Consider the following 25,228-nt stretch of genomic DNA (forward strand, 5'->3'; position numbering starts at 1 on the left):
GTCCACGTCCCCCAAGTGCCGGCTGCAGGCCTTTCCGTTTGCAGAGGCGAGAACCCAGACCCGCGCCCGGATGCGGGTGGGAGCAGAGGGCACAGCAGCCTGGGGATGCCCCTCCCCCACCCGGCCTGGGCAGCGAGCTCTCAGCCAGCCGGGGCCTGGTCCCTCGGGCCCTCGATGTGCCACTGATGACCACTCACTCTATCTGGTCAAGCATGCGAGTGGCCCTCGGGACAGCAGAGAGGAGCACAGCTGAGCAAGCCTTACCTGGGCCCCGCCCCAGCTGCCAGGGGCTGGTCCCTGCTGTCCCCTGACTCACAGGCCTGCCTGCGGCCAGGGCAGCGGTGGGAATCCAGCTGCCGGGAGCACCCGGACCAGACGGGGCAAGGCAGGAAGGGACAAGACTGACACCCCTCCGTGCCCAAGAGGCTGGGCAGGGACTGGCAGGTGCTTTTCACTCTGGTGGGATTCCATCCCCCTGAGCTCACCTCCCTCGGAGCAGGCGGCACATTCCAGCAGGGGCCAGCCCCGTCCCGGCTTGGCCCCCAGGCCCAGGGCTGCCTCTCCTGGGCTCCGTCACCACAGTCTCACGAAGGGCTTGCTGAGGGCCCCTGCCTCCCCTGAGGCCCGCGAGGTCCTGGTGCATGTCACTCCCAGTGTACAGTGAGGCCTCAAGGGCCCGCACGGCCAGGTACAATGTCATTGTGGGGCTCGGAGGTGCCTGTCCCTTGCCCAGGGTTCCAGAGCTAGGAAATGGCAGAGGCTGACTCAGAGCACGGCCTGGGCTTCTCTGCACCCCACAGGGGACGTTTTACACACGCTCACAAAGGCGCCAGCAGGCTGGGTGCTCCCGCTTCTCCTCCCACCTCCCTGACTGCTCGTCCCTTCCCACCGCCCTCCTGTCCCCGCGCCCGTGTGCCCAGGCTGTGGCTCTGGCTCTCCTGCCTTCCAACGTTACTCCTCCCATGGGCCACCCCACACACGCCGGGCTTCCGTCACCACCTCCCGCAGGGGGCTGCTAGGAAGATCCAGGTGCCAGCGGCCCTGGGCATCCCCGCCTGAGGCCCGCAGGATCTCCCACTCCCGTGCCCCCAAGTACCCTAACCGTCTCCCCTAAAACTGATCTCCTCTGCCCGGGGTTCCCATCCCAGTGAGGGCCTCCCTGTCTAGCCCAAACACACCCCAAGCTGGGTCCTGCCTGTTCTGCTTCCTAAACTGCCTTCCCCACACACCCCAGCCCGGGCCCCTGTGGGGTTTAGGGACCAATCGCAGCCATGCCTCCTTCACTCTGTCCTCCGCTCTGTCCCAGCCAGGCCCAGAAGCTGCCCGCACACTCCTCACCAAAGCCCCTCTGGGCACCCCGGCGTAAGAGGAAGTCTTGCTCCCGGCCTGGCCCTCAAGGCCTTGCCCTCATCGGGCTGCAGGAGGTCATGGCGCACCCCTCCCTGGCTTCCCCTGCCCCCTTTCCTCTCTCACCAGCTGCCAACAAGCCCCAGGGCCTGTGGTCATGTCGAGCCTTGTCTCCGCACGGCAGGAGTGAGGAGCGGGTGGCGAACACGTCTGTGAGCCTTTCCAAGACGCCCGGCAGGAGCAGCGCCGGGTGGCCCGTTCTCCTGTCACTTCCCCACCTCCGTAGGGGGCAGGCCCATGGCACCCTGGTATTTTGGGGGGGGTTCCTGGATGGGGCCCCAAGCCTCCAAATAAACATCACACTGCAGAAGCTGCCAGGCACCTGGCGATCCAGAACAAGGCCAGGGTCACAGTCCCAAGTGACAGATGCAGAATCTGAGGTTCGAAGTGGGGATGGAACCCCCAGCAGCTGGTGGCTGTCTTCGCTGCTGCCCAAGTGGACCCATGTCTGGGTATCGGGGTGCCCTGTGGCAGGGAGGGACGGCCTGGCCACCTGGGGCTAGGCTGGCTGAGCTGTGCAGCCACGGACCTGAGTGCCAGCTGGTCCCCTCTCTGGGCCACCATGTCCACCCCTGTCGCACAAAGGGGCCGCACTGGTGGCTGCTGAGCCTTCCCTGTGCACACTGAGGAGTCCCCAGGCCCTCCCTGTGGCTCAGGAAAGCACACAGTGCGTGTGGAGCGGCGTTTGCAGGCAGCCGCCCCCACGGGTCCTCCCTAGCAGAGGGGAGCTGGGCAGGCAGGGGACGATGTCCCTCTGCTGGCTCTCCCTGGGCTGGGCAGGCAGGGGACAACGTCCCTCCGCTGGCTCTCCCTGGGCTGGGCAGGCAGGGGACGACGTCCCTCCGCTGGCTCTCCCTGGGCTGGAGAACTGTTTCTGCTCAGAAACCGCGGCTCGGACCCCGCTCTCCACCCAGACCGCTCCGCTGACCCCGCTCAGCGCCTCCCTCTCCTCCCAAGGGTCTGTCTCTACGACCTCTGCCCCTCTCCTGCTCCAGAACCACCAGTGGCTCCCCAGGGACCGCAGGCATTCATCCGTTCACCCCGTCCGTGTATATGGAGTGGCTAACGCGGGCTGCTCTGGAGCGCAGCTGGGACCGAGACACCAGGGCCCCTGTCCCCAGCAAGCTTTCGGTCGCGGGGGTGGGGGGGGGAGGAGGCCGTGGAACAAGGCGCCCTTCGGGCAAGGTCCAGGAAGGAAGGGAAAGCGAAGCTTCTCTGAGTAGGGGACATCATGGCTGAAACGTGGGTGGTGAGGAGAAGGCACAGGACGCTCTGGGGACAGAACACAGGCTCTCACTCCTCGTGTCTCCTGCGAGGCCACCCCAGCTGTGGTTACCCTGCCAGGGACCCCGAGACCAGCCAGCGCGCGCCCCTGACCTGGTCCCGTGCCCCACCTCTGGGCCTTGGTCCACTCCCAGCCCCCAGACCGGGCTTGCCTTCACCTCTCTCCTCCGCCTGCCACACCTCACTCATCTTTTGGGCCCACCTCCTCCAGGAAGCCCACTGAGGTTGGTCCAATGACGTCTGACAGCTCTCGGTGTCTGCGTCACCTATAGGCTCCTGGGAACACAACTGAGCAGCAACCACGAGCCCCATGCCCGGTGTAGCCGGGTGGCTTACAGAACACCGTCCCACCTCATCCACCCGGAAACTGACTTATCACAAGTCACCTGGCACTCTCTCCTTTCATTCTCACCACGGCCCACCCAGGTAGCAATGGATGAGGAAACTGAGGCTGAGAGAGGAAAGCCATTTGTCTTCCTCCCATCCGCCTCCAGGGACTGAGAGCTTTGAGGGCAGGAGGGAGTCTGAGGCCTGTGACCTGAGGGTGATGTGACCACAGAAACAGGGAGGAAGGAGCCGCTGAGAACCTGCAGGGAGGTGCCGGCCTGGGCAGGACCTCCCAGCCCTGGGACCGGACAGGCAGGCCCCATGATCTACCCCTGCGCATCACCCCGGGCAGGCCAGGTGAGCCACTCGCCTGCGTGACTCCCCATGGCCAGCTGGGAGGCTCTGACACACAGGATGTGGCCAGAAGCCCGAGAAGAGCGGGGAGGGCGGGCGGCCAGAGGACGGCCTGCTCGGCCCCTCCCAGGGATACGAGTTCACCTCTGTCCCTCTTCGCATCTTGCGGAGCGACATCCAGGTTGTCCTAGCGGAGACTCGGCTCTCCGACCTCTCCAGGAAGCGACACGCAGACACAGCCCCGGCCCGGAGCAGACGGACGCCAGGGCCAGGCAGAGCGCGGCCGAGGGCGGAGCCCCGTGGCTCCTCGCCAGAGCCCGCGCCAGAGCCAGCACGCGGGCCGGAGCCGCAGGCCCGCTCCCTGGCTGCCTACCTTCCGGCCCGCCTCGTTGTTGTGTAAGTTCATGAGCGTGCGGGCGTTCTGCTTGATCTCCCGGGCGTCCACAAACACCTTGGCGAAGCCGATGCCGTAGCGGATGTCGGCCGAGCAGCCACCCCACTTCCAGCCCTCGTCCCGGTGGTACTGGCCTTGCTTCTCCTTGTCGCAGCCGCAGTCGCTGAGGTTGCCCTGGGTGCAGGCGGCTGTGATGGCGTGGGCCACGCCGGCGGCAATGATGGCGTAGGTGAAGGCAGCCTCGCGGCTCCCTGCGAGGGGAAGAGAGGAAAGGCTGGGTCAGGCCCGGGCGTCTGGGCGGAGGCTGCGCTCAAGGCCGCGGGTCCCGGGGCTTGACTGGGCCATTCCGAACTTCCAACACGGCTCCCCCCCGGGGTGGAGACCCGAGTGCCCCATGCCGCACACACTCGTTCCATCCCAGCCCCCTGGGGACTCGGCTGGCACCCGCAGGCCGTGACCACCGGCCCCCCACTCGGGAGCACACGCAACAGGACCACGTGACTTGTACAGGGGCACAAAGCTCACAGCATCGTAGAGCAGCGGCGCTGGGACACCTACAGGCTTGCTCTGGAGCCAGAAGGCCTGAGTTTAAACCCCAGAAACATCGATCCTGGGCTCTGTGACTTTGACCAGGGATCTCCCCGAGCCTCAGTCTCCTCGGCTGTAAAATGGGGACATACGAGTAGTACCTTCCTCATGGCAACGATGGAGAACGAGAAGAGTTTGTGCAAAGAGTTCAGCCCCGTGCTCAGCTCATGGCTCTGCCTGACACTGTTATTGCTGTTGTGTGTCACCTGCTACTTTAGACGTCCATCCTCTCCTTTCTTCTGGGGCCCCCTCACCAGACTGTGAGCATCCCCAGGGGAGGTGCGGGGTCCTAAGCAGCTGGGGTGCAGGAGGCAGAACCCTGGGTGGGAGTAACTCGTGCAAAGACAGTGGTGCTACCCAGCCCCTTAGCCTCTGAGCCTCTCTGGGCCTCAGTCTCCGCATCTGCAAAATGGGTTCAAGAGCAGTGTCTGCCTCCCAGGGTGAAGCCTGGCCAAGGCGATCTATGCGAAGCCCTGCGCGTGGTATGAGCCCTGAGCGAGCGCTCGGCAGGTAGCTCCCCCAGCCAGGGCGGGTTTCAGGACACCTGGGGAAGAGGCCCTGAGCCCGCAGGCACAATAGGGCAAGGAGAAGGTGTTTCAGGGTGCTGGGATGAGACGGCTGAAGCAGTGGGTTGGGTGGACGAGGCGACCTCCAAGTTGTTCGAGCCCCAGGTCACTCTGACCCACACTCAGGCAGATCCTTTCCCCACCCACCTCCTCATCGCTGCTGGCCTCCCTCCCAGGCTGCTAAGACTCAAACAACCTGTGCCCCCGCCCCCTCTCTGCCCCCCACCCTTGCAGGACGTGGGCCTGTCCACCTGCTGAACTGCTCATCTTCCCTGTGCTGGGGGCGGGGAGCGCTTCGCTCTGGCCTTCCCTGCCAGCCCACCCACGGCGGCACTGCTCACATGGACGTGGGAGCCAGACGCCTGGGCTCAAATCCCAGCTGCGCCACCTGCTGACTCTGACTTGGGTGAGACCCTTCCCCACTCGGAGCCTCAGTCTCCTGGTTTATGAAACGTGGAGAATGCCGGTGCCTGCCTGCGGGAGCTGCCGAGAAGGCGCAGGAGGGGGGCGTACACCATGCGGAAATGTGTAGCCCAGAGCCTGGCGCATCAAACACGCCAGTGGGCACCGGGGGGAATGCCACCTCTGCCCTCTCACCTCAACTGCACCTCAACTTTGGGGACTCAGAAAGGAGATTATTCCATTGTTTGGGCGCCTGCTGTGTTCCCAACTCTCTGCGTTTATCATGTCCTTGGTATAAGGAAACATCCCTGAGGACCACGTGCCCATCATAGGGCCTGGCACAGAGCAGGGACGGGGATCCACACAGAGCACGGGCACAGCTGGGACTTCTGGTCCTGCTGTAGAACCCAACAGTGCTTTTATTCTGTGAAATGCAGATACGCCGTGTAAGATCCACCAGTGCTGGGCGGGGCCACAGGAGGACAAGGGAACCTGTGGAGGCCACATGTTGCAGACAGAACCGAGGGCAGGGCAAGGAGGGACGGAATGTGGCCGTCCTTGTGCTGGTGGGCACTGCAAAAGAGGGAGCTTTCAAATTACAGCCACGAGGGGACAGGACACCAGGCCTTGAGCCCGCTGAGGCAAGACATTGGAAAAGAGATGGAACTTGGTGGACGGGCCCCACAGAAAGGGCAGATGAGAAGAATCCGCACGCCCACCCTCCCAGCAAAGCCAGACAACAAGCAAGCAGGTCTGTCTCAGCCAGAGCAGCAGCTGGGGGCTGTGGGGCCGGGATCTAGGATCTCCTGGAAATCGGTACCCTCGCTCCTGCCTCTGCGCAGATTGGAGGCTCGACTTTGCCCCCCTGCATGCTCCAAGGGTTCCAGGCAAGCGGGAAGCCTCACCCCAGTCTAGGGATTCCCGAGACCCCGGAGCAGCAAAGAGAAAGGCTCCCCAGCCCGGGCACCAGCTCACATGCCAGAGTAGCCAACACACAAGAAAACAAAACACCAGGGGAGAGAGAGCCAACGTCAAGATCAGATCCTCAAGGACGACGGCAAAATGAACAACCAGCTGGAGAGGGGGGAGAAGTCTCTGTTCCGCTGCTTTCTAGCTGTGTGACCTTGGGTGAGTCGCCTAACCTCTCTGTGCTTCAGTTCCTCCACTGTAAAATGAGGTGACAACAGTAGCCACTTTATTAGGGTGGTTGAGAGGACTAGAAAGAATGAACAATGGCAAACCACTTAGCTAAGAGCTTGGCATGAGAAACTGGCCCCAAATACTAGAGCTTTTACAGTTTTCATTGATAATCGATGACAGTAGTCACAGTTTCTTACGAGGGGGCTCAGGGGTAAGGAGTCGAGGTCTTCATCCTTCTTCACTGACAGTTGAAGAGACTGAAGCCAAGAGAAAGATCTGACTTGCCCAGGACACAGAGCTGAGCTGCAGACGTGGCCTCTGGACACCCCATGCGGACCCAGGATGGAGTGACTCCGAGGTGCGGCAGGCAGTGACCGCTGGCAGGCTGCGGCGGCCGAAAGGCGACTGTGTCCGCAAGGGGAGCAGGGCCGGGGTCTGGCCTGTGCTTCCTGGGGGTGGGGCCGAGGCCAGGGTGGGGGGCCTTGTCAACTCCTTGTGATGGGTTAGTGTGCCCCCTGCTCTACCTCCAGGCAGGTGACCGTCCCCAGGTGTCTCTGAGTCCCCTGAGCAGCACGTGACGATGCAGATGGTGAGGGCCAGACAACCACCTGCAGACCTGTTCCCACCCCACCCGCCGATCCCCTCCACCCCCACGGTGGGGGAAGGACAGCTGCACCTGGGACGCATTGACCTCCCCCGAGTTCCAGTGGACCCCCCGGCCACATGACGTCTCATCGAGTGCCGTGGCCTCCCCCCCTGCCACGCTGGCCCTCCCCTCGGCACCTGCCGCCCCCGAGAAGAGAAGGCTGCAGCCACGGGGCCGAGGACAGCGAGGGGCCACCGTTCTTGGTTTCAGGGCTCTCAGGGACCCAGGTACGGCGGGTAAAGTCCAGCCCTTTGGGACTCTGAGGAGTTTCTGTTGGCCGTGCCACTACCTCTGACAGCATCAGACTGGGACTGTCCGACCCCCGCCCCTCGCTGACCCCTGAGGAAGCTGCCCTGGGCACCCGCTGGCCTGTATGTAACTGACGTCAGGCCTGCTGACCTCTATGTTGACCTCTTGCTGCTTCTGTGACATGGGCATGTGACAGGGCAGCACGTGGGCACCTGAGTGAGCCGAGTCAGAACGAGGGGCAGGTGCTGAGCAGGTGCCTGGATGTAGTAAGTGCTCAGTGAACACCAGCAGCGGCGGCTGCTGCTATTGTCACGACTGTCACTGAGTCCCATTCCAGCCGTATCCATCATGCTCCATGTACTCTGCCATGTCCCAAAGGACAAGGCAGCCTCAGGCAGAGAGAGGCAAGTGTGTGGGGCTGTTCCATGTCTGTCCGCCCAGATAAACTTTGGGTTCACAAGGTGATGGGACCGTGTCTGTCTTGCTCCCATGGCCTCCAATGCCCTCCGTAATGTGTAAGGGATGCGCCAGACCTGAGCCCCAATTTCAAGTCTGCTGGGAGCTGCGTGACCTTGTGCGAGTCACTTAACCTCTCTGAGCCTCCATTTCCTCATCTGTTAATAGCACCTACCCCATGGGCAGAAGTAGACATCACCGGGAACCTAGCAGGTGCTGAAATAAACGGTAGTGCATATTATGATTATTATAACTGATGACATTATGGGCACTGTGGGAGGTACAGGGAGGAACCTCCCCCATTAGTCTTCTCCAAAGCCCTTACTGCCACCTGCCATTGTTGTTATATTTTCAGAGACAGGGTCCTCTACGTTGCCCAGGTTGCAATGCAGTGGCATCATCATAGCTCACTGCAGCCTCGAACTCCTGGGCTCAAGAGATCCTCCTGCCTCAGCCTCCCGAGTAGCTAGGACTACAGGTGCCCACCACGCCCAGCTGCTACCTGTCACTCTAGACTCAGCTACCTGCTTATTGCCTGTTCCCTGTGCCAGCCCCATCACCCATCCCTGCTGCACCTCCACAGTACCATTTCCTTGAAGGCAAGCACCTCACCATGTTCCTTGCTGTGGCTGCAGGGCCTGGCATATAGTAGCTACTTAATAAACATCTGTGGAATGAATAAATAAATGAAAGAAAGCTCCGAACAGTGGCCAACAAGCACATGGCCTTGCCTGAGCGCTTATTGCTTGCCAGGCTCCGTGCTGAGCACTTTAGAAGAGGACACTGCTTATCTACCGCTTAGGACAACAACCCCACAAGGGAGGTAATTATAGCACCCCTGTTTTGAAGATGAGGAAACTGAGGCTCAGAGAGGATCTGACCAGGCAGGCATGATGACCTCTGGCCCCTGATGGCCCATCTTCTGGGCATTCAGCAGGACAATATGCCCCCAGTGTGTCAGCACAGAGTCAGCCAGAGGCTTGAGAATTTTTTCAGGGGAGGGTGGAAAAGGCGGAGAGAAAGGAACATTTGTTGAGCACCTACTGTGTGCCAGGCTCATGCTTGGCTCACGGTGCAGTATTTTGCCACAGTCCCCCATGGTAAACACCATTCTCCAAAATTTGACAGCTGAGGAAATGAAGGCTCTGAGAGTTAAAGTGATGCACTGAGGTCGGCCACCTGGGAACTAGCCAGAACTGAATTCAAGGCCCAGGTTGGGCCATGTGTCCTTCCTCAGCCCCACCCCAGCTCCTGCCTGGCCTACCAGTGCACCGCAAGCCCCACAGTGAGAGTCCTCTGGCTTCAGGCATCAGCTCTTGTCAAAAGGTATTTATGTCAAGAGACAATATTCAGTTGCTACCAGATAAAACTTACCAATAAATAACTTATCAGATCCATTCAAATTGGAGGGCTTGCTAAGCCAAGAATACGGTTTGTTGGTAGAAAGAAAGTAGAAACGGATTCTGAATCTTAAAACCTCACACTCCCAGGATGAGAGCTGTGTAAAACTCCATCCATCCATGCCTCCCTCACTTACCCCAGGCCGGGTGGGAAAGCTGAGGCTCAGAGAAGCTAGGAGACTTGCCCAGGAAGAGCCAGGATGCAAACCTGGAGCTCACGTGTTGTCCTCAACCAGTCCAAAGGACTCCCCTGGAGCCTCCCCACACTCACTGCTCTGAGAACAGGCCCCTCTCAGCTGCCCGGGGAAGCCACTCCGGTTGGGCAATTCCTCAAATGCCATCTCATTTGTCTCTCAGGAGGTACCTGCAAGGGTGGTTCTAAGCCATCTGTTTTATTGCTGCAGAAATGGAATGAGATGATATAGGCAATGGCACCTAGTTAATGAAAAGCACAGCGAGGTCGTACACAGCCTAGTATTTACCAGCCTCTGTTCTAAGTACTCAACATGGATCACTTAATCCTGGCAACGATGCTATGAGGCGTGGACTGTCACCATCTCCATTTTACAGCTGTGGAAACTGAGGCCCAGAGACATGATGTAACCTGCAAGGGTTTAAACTCAGACAGTTGGGCTGCAGAGTCTGACCACTCTCCTGCTCAAGGTCACACACACGACCACGCCAGTCCCACTGCCTCCTGCCAACGCTTGTCCCCAGCTCTTCCACATGGAGCCAGTGAGTGGGTCCTGGGCTTGGCTATCGCTGAGTGTGCACCTCCGGGAACAGGCCCACCCCTCTCTGGTGGTGGGGACAGTCTGCCCTGAAACACCTGCCCCTCCCTCCTGCCAGGCGCAGAGGAAGAACCTCCATCGAACCCTGCGCCCCCTCCACCTCCTTGACAAGGCCATCCGATCCTTCATGCAGCAGATCTTTCCTGAGCACTTACTGTGTGCCAGGCACTGTGCTAGGGGCTGGAGAAACTGAGATGAGGGATTCATACATGGTCTTGCTTCATAGGGGGACAGGCAGCAAGATCCTGTCAGTGGCAGCTGAGGACTCTGGAGAACATAAAACAGGGCAGTGATGGGGGCAGGGGCATCTGGATGGTGACTTCTGAGCAGAGAGGCAGGCCATGAGGCCCTCTGGGAGGAGAGACGACTCCAGCCCAAGGGGCAGCCTGAGTGACAGCCCTGACATGATGTGGCTGGCCGGTCGGTGGCAGGAACAGTTGAGCCAGAGGGGCATGGGGAGAGCAAAGACTGTGGAGGTGGGCAGCGGTGGGTCCTGCCAGCCCACACCACCCTGCCCCGGACAGAGGCCCCGCCTCTCCCCAGAATCAGAGAGCAGACACCCAGAGCCACAGACATACAGCCCGGGGGTCCCCCTTGGAAGGGTAGGTTTTGGAGGATGGGAGACTTGCCCAAGGTCACTGGTGACTCAGCAAGATCAGAGGATTGAACCAGGGTCTCCTGGCTCCCAGCATGGACTTCCCACCCTCACCTGCACCACACCCTCCCTAACTCTGAATCCATTCACTTCTCCAGGTAAAGTCTCCACCCAGGCGCCCAGGGAACAAACCTCTTGGGACATCCCAGGTGATTCAGCTCAGAACTCAGATAAGATGGAGCTTGTCGGTCCCTCCTCTCCACTTCCTATTCAGCGGGGTGACTGAGCAAGGACTCTGCCTCCCCAGTCTCAGCTTCCCCATCTATGAAATGGGAAACCTTACTGTCAAGTTGCTGTGAAAATTAAATGTGTCGAGAGCCCCCAGAAGGTGTTCAGTGAAGCATGGCGAGTGTTATCACTGAGATGAAAACAGGGAGCCCAGCTGGCGCCCTCCGCGGTTCCAGCTCCATAACGATCCTGGCGGGTGGGTACAGAGGAAATAAACTGGTGTCCCAGCCTGTCCGAAAGATTCCATTCCACCGCCCTGCGTGGCCACTGTAAATGGTTTGCACCGGAATATTATCTGGGTGTATTTACGGTATCTTACTGGAAACCACAAAGTGCATTGTATTTTTTTCTTTTGCTATTTAAAGCCAAGAGGTCAGAGAGCAAGCAATGTGCAGTGACACACACTGAAATATATGATGATTTGGAAAATACACAGATGGAAAAAGGTTGTTATTGCTAGCCTCGTGGCATGGCAGATCACAGCCCTTCTGGGCTCAGAATGCCACATGTAGCTGTCTCTGTCCAGAAGAACCAGGGAGCCTGTTGATGAACAACTGGAAGATTTCGGGGTGCAGGCAGCCAGTGTCTGGGCTGAGCCTGGAAAGGTAACAGGCCCACAGCCACGGACGCTGGGGGAGGGGCGTGTGCAGCCTCTGCCCTTCTCTCCATCACGGGTCTCTCTCTCCACCGGGCAAGGCCACGGCACGCTGCTGACCATCACTCAGTGGCCAGTAACTGCCCCTTCCTGCCTTCACACCCCTGCACATGCTGTCCCCTCAGCTTGGAAATGCCTTTCCTGTCCCCTCTGCCAGGTGAGGGTCAGTGAATGTTGCCCCGAAGCAGAGCCCTGAAGGCCAGTAACCCCGGGCCCACATCCCGGGTCCTCTTCCCAGCAGCAAGACCTTGGGTGAGTTAATTCACCTCTCAAGGCCTCAGTTTCCTCATTTGTAAAACGGGGATAAGAAAATACCTGCCTCCTAAGGTTGTTTGGAGGATTAAGTAAGCCAACATGCATGGCACTCTTGGCCCACACCTGGGAAGCTCTTATGAGATGCACTATTGGTTAGTGCCACATCCATCAAGCCACAGCTCCCTCCCTCTGAGGGCCTCCCTCCTGTCCCCTCCCTCCGTCTGTGGGCCAGCACCTTATCTGTCCTCATTTTGTATGGAATTGGATTATCAGTTTCTCCCCACGAGGTTGTGGGGACTTGGATTATTTATCTGTGAAACCTCAGCAGTTGAATGAATGAATGCATGTGCGTGTGAAAGCGAGTGAGTGAGAGAGTGTGCGTGTCTGTCTGCCTGTCCACCATAGGAAAGCTGCAAAGAGAACATCATAACAAAAGACTCATCTCAAAGAATACTGTCAGGAGAGCTAAAACCCAGGATGAACTGAGGCTTGCAAAAAAAATGCAAACGAGACAAAAGTCCTTTGTTTGCTGTGTTCTAAGCAAGAATAGGGGAAGAATAGGTCTTTTGCTTGGGCAAGATGGCGTATTGTTAAGAAGCGGCAGGGAGAAAGTGGAGCCAGCCGCCCCCTGCTCTGTCTCTCTGGCTGGAAAGGTCTCCACGTCCATCCTCGCCAGCACTCGTCAGCTCACCAGACGTGTGCTCCGGGACGTGCCCACAGCCCCAGACGGCTACAAAGATGGAACCCTCTTCTTGTGGCACGTGGATCCCCAGACATGGGACCCTGAGCCCAGTCAGTCACCTCAGGGGGAGGAGGGAGATGCTCAAGTGACTGCCCCAGAGAAGTGGTGACAAACTTGATGGAAGCAAAGCCCACAAATGCACCAGTTTTCCTGGTCCGCAGAGAAGGGTGGACTCCAGGGGCTGAATCCTAGGTCATCTGTGCCCATCCCTGGAAAAATTCCGGTGGGGGGTGGGGAGGGTACCCTACAGGAGGCCATGAGCATTCGGAAAAGAATGCAGCCGTCCCCAGGAGCACAGGGCAGGAAACCACCATTTCTTTGCCAATGATAATGCTGGAGACGCAGCAAATTTCTGTGTGTGCAAAGAATTTGATCACCTTCCTACATCCCGTCTCTCCGCCATTAAATCCCTCTGACAAATCCCCTGCCAAGCAAGCCCCAGGTCTGGTGCCCAAAACCCTGCGGGATCGCTTGGTCCCACCTCATTCACCGTCCCTGCCGGCCCTTCTTACCCCACACCTGGAGCCCCCGTGCCAAGCTGCCCTGGACGCCCAGGGCTTCCATCCGGGTTGCGTTGCGTGGCCAAGCCTTTCCTGCGGCTCCTCCCCTTCCCCCAGGCTGTGGCAGCCCCTACTCCAGGTGAGCCTGCAGGCAGCTTCTGGGCTCATTCTCCCAGTGCCCTCTCCTCTTGCACCAGGTCCCCAGAGCACTTTTCAGCCCAAACTTCCCTGCTTGTCCCCATCAGACAGCGAGCACCCCAGGCACAGCCTGTGGCTGATTCTTCTGTGGCTCCCCAGCAGTTACTACCAGAGACTCCAATAAACACCCACGGACCAGAAGTGGATAAATGGGTGGACATACAGGTCAGAGGATGGCGGGCTTATCCTATGAGCATTTTAACTTACATAAATTTAACCAAATGCACCAGGAAAAAATGAAATATTATGTACTTATATTTTGGACTTGTACTCTTCCTTCTATATAGTGCACTACTGTATATATATTCTACATTTATGTGGAATGTTCTCCTGCACTTGTATAAAAAACTAGGTATTCTGAGTTGTATGCATGAGTGAAGGGACTTTAAGAGTAACATACATTAGACTAGATTTCACTGTCCACGTCAACGTCAGAAGCTAGGATGTTCCTCTTCTGTACCCCTGGGGGCAGACACCGATATCAAGGGTGGGTGGAGATTCTTTTGGTGGATTCCAGGTTGGTCCAGAAACCCCATTCTGAGTATTGTCCATCTGTGGGGTCTCCAGAGCAGGATCCTGGTATAGATGCCCCTGAAGAGCAGCTCCACAGGACAGTCAGTGAGTCTAAGGTTGGAAAATAGGGGACCCTCAAGACGAAGCCTGCTTAAGCTGCTTTCCTGTCCGCAGGACTTTTCAGAGCCTTTAATATGCTGGTGGGTGCTCTGACTGTCTAGGAGCAGGGAGAACAACACGCTGAGTTCCCCCATTTTATCCTCCAGGGAACCCTCCTTTTCTTCCCAGGGCAGCTGGCAGCAGGGTGGGGTGGAGAGCGGGGACTGGGATTGGCTGAGCAGACTCTGGCTCAGCTCCTTTGAGTCACGCTGTAGGGATCCTTCCTAGGCCTTGACAGAGTCCACACTTTATCCCATTTGAAGCCAGTGCAAAGGTAGAAGGGGGAAGAGAATAGCTGATCAAATCAACATTCAAACAGATTTTGGCAAGCGGGAATGCTTGGCTAAAATGGATCTAAAAGACAACGTGCAGACATGAGTGTGAGTCTTGTATTTTGGGTCAGTCTTGTGCCCACTCAGGATGGAGAGCACTGAGCACGCCTGTGTGAGGTGCTGCTCGGGCCTGTGCTCCAGGACTCAGTGCAGCCGTGGACGCGCAGGTAGAAAGGAGCTGGCCTGCTGGGGATCAGGCACTTCTTCACGGGTTCCATGAGGACCTACTGCGTGCTAGGCCCTGGGCCAGGTGCTGGGCTGGGGAGAAGATGACCAGCAGGTCCGGGCTCCATGGACCCTCATGGTGGGGGAGAAGACTAATGCTGGACACATTCTTGCAAAATAAGCAAAGTCACCTCCCAAAGTGGTTTAGTGCCCTAAGGGCAACAATACAGGATGCCATGCTGGGGCAGGGAGAGGGGAGGTGTCTCAGGTGGATGATCAAGGAAGACCTCCTGGCGGAGGTGGCTCTTGAGTAGAGACCTGCACAATGCCAGAGAGGACAGGCCGCCCCCCATTGCTCAGAGGCTTCCCCCATGTGCCCTTCTCTCCACCCCCGCCCCAGAGATGAGTTGGGGCATGGTGTCCCTACATCCACTAAGCCCTGCTGTGGGACACTGCCCTCCACGTGCCAAGGACTATGTTATAGACCTCTGCTCCCGCACAGAGCTCCTTCGGGGTGGAGAGACGCACACTAATAACAACACAACTGTAGTTTACGGAGCGCTTGCTGTGTGCCAGGCATGGCTCCGAGTGGAGCAAGTAATCGCCTCCCACCACCTGTGAGGCAGGTTCCATCATCGCTCCCATGTGGTCAAGGGTCACAGCAGGGGGCCTCAGGCCTAAACCTTTAGCACAAATGAGCAAATAAAAACAGCAAGGTGAGGCTAGGCTGGGACAGGTGGTCTACACTAGAAAGGCGGTAGTGGAGGCTTCTCTGAGGGGCAACCGGTGAGCAGACAATGGAAGGGTGGGAGAGCAAGGCAAGCTGACATCTGGGGAAGAGCATCAAGGTAGCAGGAACCCTGAGGGCAAAGGCCTGAAGGGGGAAGGACTTCAGCAGAGGTCTGCGAGGGAGCAGGAGGCAAGTCTGCAGCTCATTCTCAGGGCAGCAGGAAAGCACAGTAGGGTTTACACGGCGGGCGCCATGTTCATGGTGACCCTGGAAAGACCCTACGCTGAATGACTGCGGGTCTGAGAGGGGTCTGAGAGAGGAAGTGGGGTACATTAGGAGGTTGATGTATTAACTGTTGTCCAGGCAACAACTCTCTGAAGAGGGAGGCTTGAACCAGGAGCTGGTTGTGGAGGTGGTGAGAAGTGGCTGGATGTGGGGATATAGTTAGGAGGTAGAGTCCAAACAGTGAGCTTAGATTAATAATCAGACCAGTAGCTTCCACTGCACCAAGAATAAAAGCCAGAGCATCTCAAATTCCTTCAACTTCTCTTCATATGACATGTCACACAAGGAGGAAGGGACATCCTTCAAGGGCCCCAACTCACCACATGCCAGGGTCTTACATCCCGTATTGTGTAATGCCACTGCCACCCAGCAGTGGTGACAGTGAATGGTGTCTGCCTGGTGACTGTGTGAATGAATCAATGAATGACCCCAGCGGGCTGAGCTGTGTGACTCCCCGATTTTGCAGATGTGCAGACTGAGGTTGGAAAGGTGAAGTACTTGCTCAGAGTCAGGGTAGGGTAGGGGCGGGGCTGGGATGGAAACCAGGCCATGTGACTCCAAGTCCAGTGCTCGCTTGGCCGCCCCACAGCCTGTGACAAGACAAGAGGTTCTCGCACACACGGCAGCCTTGAGAATCTCGGATCTGGTGGGCTCACATGAACGGAAGAATCCCTCCAGCAACAGGGAGCTCGATACCAACTCAGCCCTGCCACAAGGCAGCCACATGCCTCTGGTCAGCCTCTGCCTCACAGAGATGGGGGTGGACACACTTCCTTTGGAGGCGACAAGGACCAGATGAGGTGAGGAGGACAGAGGGCCATCCCAGCTCCTCAGTGAAGAGATAGTAGACAGGAGAGAGAGGGAAGCCCCACATGGCCGCCCACCCTGAGGTGCCACCTGAGCCACCCTGGCTCCCCTGAACCTCGACACCAGCTAAATCCCGTTGGTCAACCTCATGGAAGAACCCACAGCCCCACAGAAAGTGGGCAAAAAGCACGAAGAGGTGCAACCAGTAACACAGGAAGAGGTTTCAACCTCATCACGTCTCAGGGAGATGCGAATTCAGTCGACAGTGAGGTTGCACTTTCCACCATTCACTGGACGAAGATGCAGGAGCCGGGTCAGTGCTGCGTGTGGGGGAGGCCGCGGAGCAACACACTGCCTGGCGGGGGTGGGACTCAGCAAAATCACAACTAGATACAACCAAAAGAAGTGGTGTACTTTTGGGGAATGGATCTATAAGATAAATTACACACAAACAACGAGGGAACAGGAAACCCGAGATTCAGAATCGAGGATGCTTGGCTTGGGAGGGAGGCTCAGAGAGGTGGGTGACAAGTGTCTAGCAGTTGTGTTGGCTGAAGAGTTCGAGGAGGGTTCATTGTACTCTTTAAGCAAAAGAGAAGCCTAGAGGGAGGTGAGGGACTTCTTAGCTCTCTGCCAAGCTTGAGGGTCACACTGGGCCTGGGTGGCAGCTGATCAAACTGATGTGGGGCCACACACCCCAATCCCTGGCATTCGAGACTCCATGGCAGCACTGAGGCCCAGGCCACTGTCCCCTCCTGCCTGGAAGACCCAACCAGACACCTGACTCCCACACTTGCCCCTCTGCAGTTCATTCTCTTCCCAGCAGCCAGTGTGATGCTGCTAAATCCACATTTGGATGCTGTCACTCTCTTACCCTTACCCCATTCATATCTCCTGACCTGGCCCCACAGCTGCTGCACCGTCCAGCTCCGGGCTGTCTGAGCCTTCCTCTTCCCCCGCTCACTGTGCTCCAGCCACACCGGCCTCCTCGCTGTCCCTCAAGCCGCCCACCAAGCACATTCCTGCCTCAGGGCCTTTGCGATTGCTCTTCCCCTTGTCTGGCCTGCTCTTCCACCAGACCTGCCCAGAGCTCACCTCCCTCACAGACCCAGAGGCCTCTCCTGGCCACACATGCTGGAACAGCAGCCTCCAGCCACAATGGGCACCCAATAACTATTTGGTGAGTGCGTGAATGAATCAATGAATGACATCATGAATGAATGAATTTGTATGCAACCTTTAATGAATTTTCCAGAATTCCTATTAGGTTGAATCATATGACGCTGCCATTTTCGTGGCTCAAAAATCATCACATAGCAGTAATTGCACACGTTCTGCCTATCCTCTGGCAGTCATGCCCACGCTCAAAATCCTCCAGTAGCTTCCACCACCTAGAAATTCAAACTCCCTAGACTGACCCACTCACTTCCTGCCTCCAGCTCCCACTCCCTTCCGGGCCCGCAGATGGCTGCCCTGGCATCACCATCTCACAGGTTTTCTCGGGCTCCTCTCTTTGCTGGAATTCCCCACGGCCACCTCCGCATGCCCAAGCCCAACGGCAGGCCTCTTGCCACTGGCCTCTGCCCCTCCCTGGTGGAAACTGGCAGTGTTCCTCCTCTTCAGCCTCAGTTCTACAACGGTGGCCAGCTGGGGGCTGCTCGACAGCGGGGGCTCTTTGCCCAGGTCCTGGTGCCCACAGCCCTCCTGCTGCACCCACGGGCACTATTCCAACACCAGCCAGTGCACTGGCTACTCCAAGAGTGCAAGCTCTTCTGGAATGCACCCAGTCCTGGGAGACCCTGGCACTCAAATTTGTTGACTTTGAGCAAGTCCCTTCTGAGCCTCAGTTTCCCCATCTGTAACATCTCTTATATCAGTAAAGCTACAAGTTTAAAATAATTCCAGAGTCTAGGCCTGGGTCCCAGGAATGGGGTGTGTGTGTATGTGTATGTGTATGAGAGAGAGAGAGACAGAGTAAGAAGGAGAGAGAGATTTGAGTAGGAGAGAACAGAAGAACCGCACGTGACAAGACAAGCCAGGAGAGGCTCCCAAGACTGAGATGCTGGTGCCCTAAATCAGAGTGTCAGTGATGATGCCATCTCCCTGCAGGAACAGGGCAGTCCCATCTCTCTGGGCCTCAGTTTTCCACCTGACAGGTGAGCCCTGGGGTTGGGAAGGGGAGAAGAAGGGCAGGAGGTGCAAGGCAAACTCTGCCCAGCACAGATGCTGGAAAAGGCTCCCCTGCGGACAGGGCCCCGCAAGAGGGGGACATCACCCTCTGCAACTTCACCCTGCGCCTCGGGTCCTGTTCTGCAGTTTGCTCAGGGGTGAGTACGAAGTCGCCTACAGAATATGGTGACAAACCCAGGCCTGCTGCGGGCCTGGGAATGCGGAAGAAAGCATTCAGTGGTGCACACGTGGGGCCCCTTGCCCTTGTGATACAGACAGCGCTGAGAGCTTGGCGGATGGGCTGCAACTTCGAGGCGAGAGAGGACTTTCGATGGGAGGATCAAGGAGGCTCTAGGAGACCCGAGCGGGGCCAGGGGTGTGGGCTGCAGAATGGAGCTAAGGCAGAAGGAGTGTGCGGTGCTCAGGCCCCAAAGCAGGACCCGGTGTATTGTGTTTGGGAACAGGACTAGGCCGAGTGAGCAAGGAGAAGGGGGAGGTGGGGGCAGCAGAGGCCAGAGAGCTACACCGTGGCGACTTCTTTCTGATGGGAGGAAGAAGCCTCCAGAGGGTTTTAAGCAGGGTTATGACACGATCTGGTTTCTATTTAAAAAGGATGATCCTGCACGCTGGGTGCAGAAGGGTCCGCAGGATGGCTGGGGGTGGCAAGAGGATGCAGTGGTGGGAACAGGGGACAGTGTGGGGCCCCAGACGTGAGGCAGCGTGACCCGAGGAGGAGGCAGTGAGCATACGGAGAAGCGGCTAGATTTGGGGCGGGTGTTTGCAATGTCCCACTGGACGTGCTGATGTTGGGGCTGAGGGGAGAGAGACACAGGGTGCCCTTGGAGCAGCCGTGCGGGAAGGTGACCCGCCCCAGCCCAGAGAGACCTGAGGCTGCCCTAACTTGCAGGGAAGCTCGCGGTGCAGCAGCAAGCCCGCCGTCCCTGGGCCGAGTCCCGGTGCACACGGTAAGACACACGGCGCGGCCTTCCCCCTCATGGACCAGGACATCTCAGAGACCAACACTGCTGTCCCCATACCCCTTCCACCAGGCTTTTGTCAAAATTGCTTAAGCAGTCAAATGTGTGGCTCGACACTCTGTGTGTATGTGTGTGGCTGTGTGTGTACGCCCACATAGACCACTCTCATAAAACAGGCTGCAATGTCAGAAGCCACAGGGCTCCAGTGGCTCACGCAACAAGACTGTGCGGGCCGGGCAGCCGCGGGGAGTGGCGGGGGACTGCGGCAGTGAGTGGGCTGCCCAGGCTCCACCTAAAGGAAGCTGTGTTCTCAGCTCCAGCCCATTCCAACCATGTGTGCACGTGTGTAAACTATCAGTAGATCTGCCAACTTTTCAAAAGAAGCCAGAAATTTATATTTTTAGGTGAAACAACTGATTTTTAAATTTGGGCTTCAACTTAAGACACATCAGCACTGTATCAGCAGGTTAGCACTGGGGCCGTTGGGTGCTGCTCTGCAGCTCTACCAGTCGGGGTGGTATGGACTCAAAGCAGAGACCCAACCCTCCTCAACAGACCTGAATTCAAGTCATAGCACCTACAGGATCCCATATGGAGGGACATTCTGGCAGGGGGCAGGTGAGGGGGTCCCAGGAGTTCCCAAGAGTATTCTGGTCTCCCCATAGTGTCTCAGACCTTGCTTGGGGTGTCAGGGTGAGCACATACCCACTTTGAGCTCCTTCCCAAAGACGGTGCGCTCCCCCAGGGCAGAGCAGTTCCAGCGGCCATTGCGGAACTGAAACTGACACTCGTCCAGGCCCATCTGCGAGCCTTCTCCTATGACGATGATGGCGTCCGGCCGGCTCTGGCAGATCGCCCGCTGTCTGGGAGCCAGGCCTGGGATCTTGTTACAGATGATGCTCGCGCCCAGAGCTACCACCGAGGAGAAGCCCCTGCAGGGGGAGACACAGGGAGATGGAGTGTTAGGCCAGCAAGATGGGCGGCACTGCTGAGAGACCACACCTAGGTGTCCATCCCTGGCCACCCCACTTCCCCCAGCAAGGGTCTCCCAACTCTTTTGATCCTGCACCCCGAGCTCATGTATATTAATTGATAAATTGCTAAATTCCACATAGACTCTGTATCAATGGATATATTCAATATTAGCAAAGCTTGATTTCCTTTTCAGAAACTACAAAAAGATGATGTATTTTACAAACATTATATTGAATGAAGAAAGCAAGTCACTCAATTAAGTTTCCTTGAGTTTGTGGTAGGATTCAACTGAGATGAAGTTCAAAAACACGCAAAAGAAACCCACTATTGCTCGGAGTGCCCCTGCAGTGAGACGGTAAAACCAAGCAGGGGCGTGGTGACTGCAACCTGCCCTGCCGCAGGCGCCTCTGAAGGGCACGCAGACACTCAGGTACAAAACTTGGCTCGGTTACGCTATACGTACTCTCTGAGTATGCTTCATTATGAAGAAACTTAAAGGTAATTGTAAGTAGAAGTCTTGGTGTTTCCTTCCCGCCTGCCCATGGAGTACACGTGTCCCACTGTGGCCGTGACCGGCCTGCAGGATGCGTGTGCCTATCCCGACCAGAGTTCCCACCTTCCTCAGTGCATCCCTGCACAGGTAACTAGGGGACACCTGTCCCCTGCCAGGCACCGCTGGGAGCAGGCGGGGAGGCAGACAAGGCCCTCGGGGCGCCGTGGAGGGAGACAATGCAGGTGTCACAGGCCGTTTGGACAGTGACACCACTGTGAGGAAAGTGAATATGCTGGGATGGCAACTGAGGGTGCAGCGGTGGGGAGGAGCCACTTTAGTGGGGACATTCAGGGAGGACTTTCCTGAGGCAGAGACAATGGAGCAGGGACCTGAATGGCCAGGAGGCGGCAGGGGAAGATCCCGGGGTGGGGGGGAAGTGTATTCTGGGCAGACGGAATAGAAAATGGAAAGTTCTAGGAGGGGGACAAGCTTGAAGTGTCCAAGGAACAGAAAGACCATGGAGGCTGATGTGAAACCGGGGCTTGAGCGGGGGGAGGGCCCGGGGAGAGGACCTGGCTCAGGGCCGGAATGTTCTCGGTGCGTCAGGCAGCATCACTGAAGGGCTGTCAGCAGGACCGACGTGACCCGATGGCCCCTGCTCCATGTGGGGAAGGACTGGGGGTGCCAGAGCAGGAGCAGGGGACCAGGCAGACTAGAGGTGGTGGCGGCTTGGCCTGGTGGCAGTGGAGGGGATGGCCACAGGTAGAGCTGAGGGCCTGACGGACGGGGAGGGTCGGGGAGGCAGGCGGAAGGTGCAAGGGAAACAGAGGCACTAGCGTCACTCCTGCGCATCTGGCGGTGCCATTTCTAATATCAAGATAACCCCAAAAGTTCATCAAGAGAAATTTTAAAGAGAAGACCCCTCCCCTAATGCCTCACTTTGGTTATAATAACAGGAGCTTCCGTTTACTGGGGACCACTGCTGGCCACGGGGCAAGCACCTCACCCTGGGGCCACACTGAGGGAAGCTGTTCTGGAATTGGGATTTGTCAGGGCTGGGCTTCCCTGTGCCAGTGACACCTGGAGATGACGTGGACCCACTGCCCTCCACGCACACACCTGACTGCTCCTGCCCTGCTTCCCTGGGCTCCTGCCACGCACCAGCCTCTCCCAGCCGTAGGCCCTTTGTCCTGGCTGGCCCTCTCCGTGGAAGCTCTCTCACCCCTCATCGTCACCAGCTTGCCTTCTTGCTGTCATTCCTGTGACCTCAAGGGTCACCTCCCTGACCACTCCAGCTAAGGGAACCTCCCTGCCCTCCCCACCCTGATAACTTTCCATCACAGTGTCTGTTCTGTTTCCTTGATACTCTTGGTTATTCATGGTCTTCTGAAATGTTTTAATGTGTGTGCTGTTTTTAACTTGAGTGCTCACTTGTTTATCACCTGCCTTCTCATGCGGCTAGGCGCTCTTTGAGGGCAGGGCGGCTGACTGCTGGTTCACTAAAGGGCTCCTGAATGAATGGATTGTGGCACTTCAAGGAGGTCGCTGAGGGTGTGTACCTGTTACATAGCAGGTCCCCCCAAATATGCATAAAATGCATCAGTGGACTTCTGGGGCATCCCCACCATGTGCCAAGGTGGCGTGGTGGGTCCTGCCACACCCCTCAGCTCATGCAAACTTTCTAAACAGCCCTGCAGGGCAGGAATCATCATGTCTATTTGAAGCATCTGGAAACTGAGGCTTGCAAAGATTGACACCTGGAGGAAGGCATTCAGCTTGCAGGAGCGGGAGGTGGGAGCGCCTGGCTCTGTCACATGCACCTCAGCCACTAAAACAGAATCTACCACACAGCCAGAATGTTTGGAATGTCTGAGGAAGGGGTAGTGGGAAGATTGAGTGGAGATGTTTTCGACACAAGCCAGGAGGAACCTCTGAACACCTGGCTGACCAGCAGGGAATCTTTACACCAGCAGAGAGTGTAATGGTACATTGGGGCCAAGAATCTGGGGAACAATAGTCTAATGCCTTGAGAGTCTGGCCTAGCTCGCTGTCTGAGATGCCTTCGCTTACTAGCTGTGTGACCTTAGGCAAGTTCCCTTCCCTCTCTGGATTTCAGTTTTCCTGTTGCTAAAAGGAGGTATTGGTAACTCGTCCCCAGCTCAGAGGGATGCCGTGAAACTTGCATGTTACAACAGGGAAAGTCTTAGTAAGTGCCAGGAACACAGTGAATACTCAGTAAACGTGGTGCTGTTGTAGTGATTATTATTGGATCAGATTGTTACAAGGGGCTAGTGCCAGAATCACCTGAAATACCCAAATAAAATAAGAATAGTACATATGCCCCACCATTGACCAGAAGGTGGTAGGAGCCAGTCACATCTGGGGAACTGGAAGACCTCTTAGGGATTTGGGGACTTCACCCCCCAGCCCGTTTTACAGATGAATAGCCTGGGGCTCAGGGAGCAGCAGGGCCTGGCCCTAAGTCACCGTGCCACTCCCACCTCCCAGTCTGGCCCTCCCTGGGGCGGAAGGCCTGCGCCCTGCGCGCTCCCTTCCTCCCTCCCCCGGGCAGCCAGGCCCAACGCACCCAGGCTGGCGCCAGCAGGAGGGGGCCCAGGGAGGGCGGGGTGGCCAGGGGAGGTTGTTTTCTGCTGTTTTCCCTTTCTCGCTGCCCTCCCCGGCCCCCTCCGCCCCGTTTCTAATTAAAAAGGAGATAAAGCCGCACGCGGCCAGAGCCAGTCGGCCTGACCGGCTTCCTGGATGCTGGATGTGCGCGGGTCGGCGGGGCGCGGGCCAAATGAAGATTAAAGCAGGGAAAAGAAAAGCCACCCAGACGCGGGCGAATCAATAACACTTAAACACGCCGGCAAGCTGGTAGCTCAGAACCCCGCAGCCGCCTCTCTGCCCGCGGTCAGGGCTGGCGGCAGCCTGGTCCTCGGAGCGCACCTGCCGGCCGCGGCTCCATGGCTTAAGCGACCCCGCCGCAGACGCGCGGGTGGGGAAGTGCGGGGCTGGGGGTAGTTGTGGTAAAACACAAAGGATGCACCACACACGCCCCCTCGCTGCAGCCCCTGAGCTCCGCCCCTCCTTGGCAGGGGAGTGGTCAGTGCTAGGAGGGGAAGGGGCAGGTTGTGCGAAACCTGCCAAGGTGGCCCTTCAGCGCCAGAGCCTCTATCGATCCCTAGAGCCCCCGCCCCTGCCCCTCCGTGCCTCACACCCGTTATCTCCTAAGTGCAAAGGGTGGCTGGCCGCAAATGCAGCCCCAAGACGCGCCAAGCCATGCCCTGCGGCCTCCCCTCCGGAGCGCCCCCAGGCCCCACCTCCACAGAAGCGCTGGGGTGACGCCTGAGGGCTGCTCTGCGGGCGCCTGGCAGCCTCTGGTGCCCAGTGCCAGGCGGCGGGGTGCCCGGGCGCCTCTCTTCGGTGCTGGCTCAGCAAGCTTGTCTCCCTGGCGGCTCGGGCCACCTCTCGTCCTACCTCTGTGTGTGTTTGTTGGGGTGGGGGGCGCTGTCCCTTGGCCAGAGAAGGAGCTCTGGGAGTCTGAGGGCCCCTGGAAATTGGGTGGTGCTAGGGCTCTGAGCAGCGGTTTAAGCCTTTGCCCCAAATGTCCTTCCCTCCGGGTACCTGTTCCCTGTTTGCATGGTCAGGCCGCGCCCGCCACCTGGGGACCGGCCAGTCTCCGGGAGCGGCAGTCTCCGTGCGCAGAGTCGCTCTCTGGGTCTGGGAGCGGAGCTGCGGGAGCGGCCGCGGTCCTGCCTCGGGGTTCCCGCGGGCCTGCCCTCCCTAGGCCCCGTCCCAAGGGTCCTTGGGGTGAGCTGAGCCTTGCCAGCAGTCGACCCTCTCAGAGTCCCCCACGCCGAGCGTCCCTGGGGCTGTCTCACGTTCTGGGGGCTTCCACATTCAGAGGTTCTCCGGATGGCCGGTCCCCTGCCTGAGTCCCCTGGGGCGTCCGCCCGTGGGACGCCTTTGTGCACCCACCACTCCCACACCGCGCCCACCCGGCCCCTCGCAGGGGCTGAGCGAGCTGGTGGCCGGCGGCAGCTAGCGAACGGCACACCTCCCTCCCCCGGCCGCGCCAACTTTGCCCGGACGCGCGCGGAGGGGCTCAGGCAGCCCTTACCCGATCCGGAGGTAGACCATGCCCAGGCTGAGAAAGAGGTGGCCCAGGCAGCGCCGCGCTTTCCGGTTCATAGTCCCCGCTGGCCGCCGGGGCCGCGGGCCGGGCCGTGCGGATCCCGCGGGCGGGCCCCGGCGGGGCAATCAACATAGCCCGCCCGGGAGGCGCGGGCCGAGGCGTCCCTGCGGCGGCCTGTCCGTGCGCCCGTCCGGCAGAGCGTCGGCGCAGGAGCCTCCCCGGGAGCGCGGGAGCCACGGAGCGGGAGGAGG

At 58.4% G+C, this 25,228-nt stretch overlaps 1 protein-coding gene across 1 annotated transcript in view; it reads right to left on the bottom strand.

The window, feature by feature from the left end:
* The window catches only part of WNT7A (Wnt family member 7A), a 52,238-nt gene extending 28,431 nt beyond the window's left edge, over window positions 1-23,807 (bottom strand). Inside the window, exons 1-4 of the mRNA XM_045552588.1 lie at window positions 23,789-23,807; window positions 21,459-21,618; window positions 20,080-20,306; window positions 3,746-4,017 (exon numbers count right to left, since the gene is read on the bottom strand). Of these exons, the coding sequence (XP_045408544.1) occupies window positions 3,746-4,017; window positions 20,080-20,306; window positions 21,459-21,618; window positions 23,789-23,807 (678 nt within the window). The remainder of the gene's footprint in view (window positions 1-3,745; window positions 4,018-20,079; window positions 20,307-21,458; window positions 21,619-23,788) is intronic.
* Between the last annotated feature and the right edge of the window lie 1,421 nt (window positions 23,808-25,228).

The sequence above is a fragment of the Lemur catta genome, chromosome 5 (assembly GCF_020740605.2).
Source record: "Lemur catta isolate mLemCat1 chromosome 5, mLemCat1.pri, whole genome shotgun sequence".
Taxonomy (NCBI): domain Eukaryota; kingdom Metazoa; phylum Chordata; class Mammalia; order Primates; family Lemuridae; genus Lemur; species Lemur catta.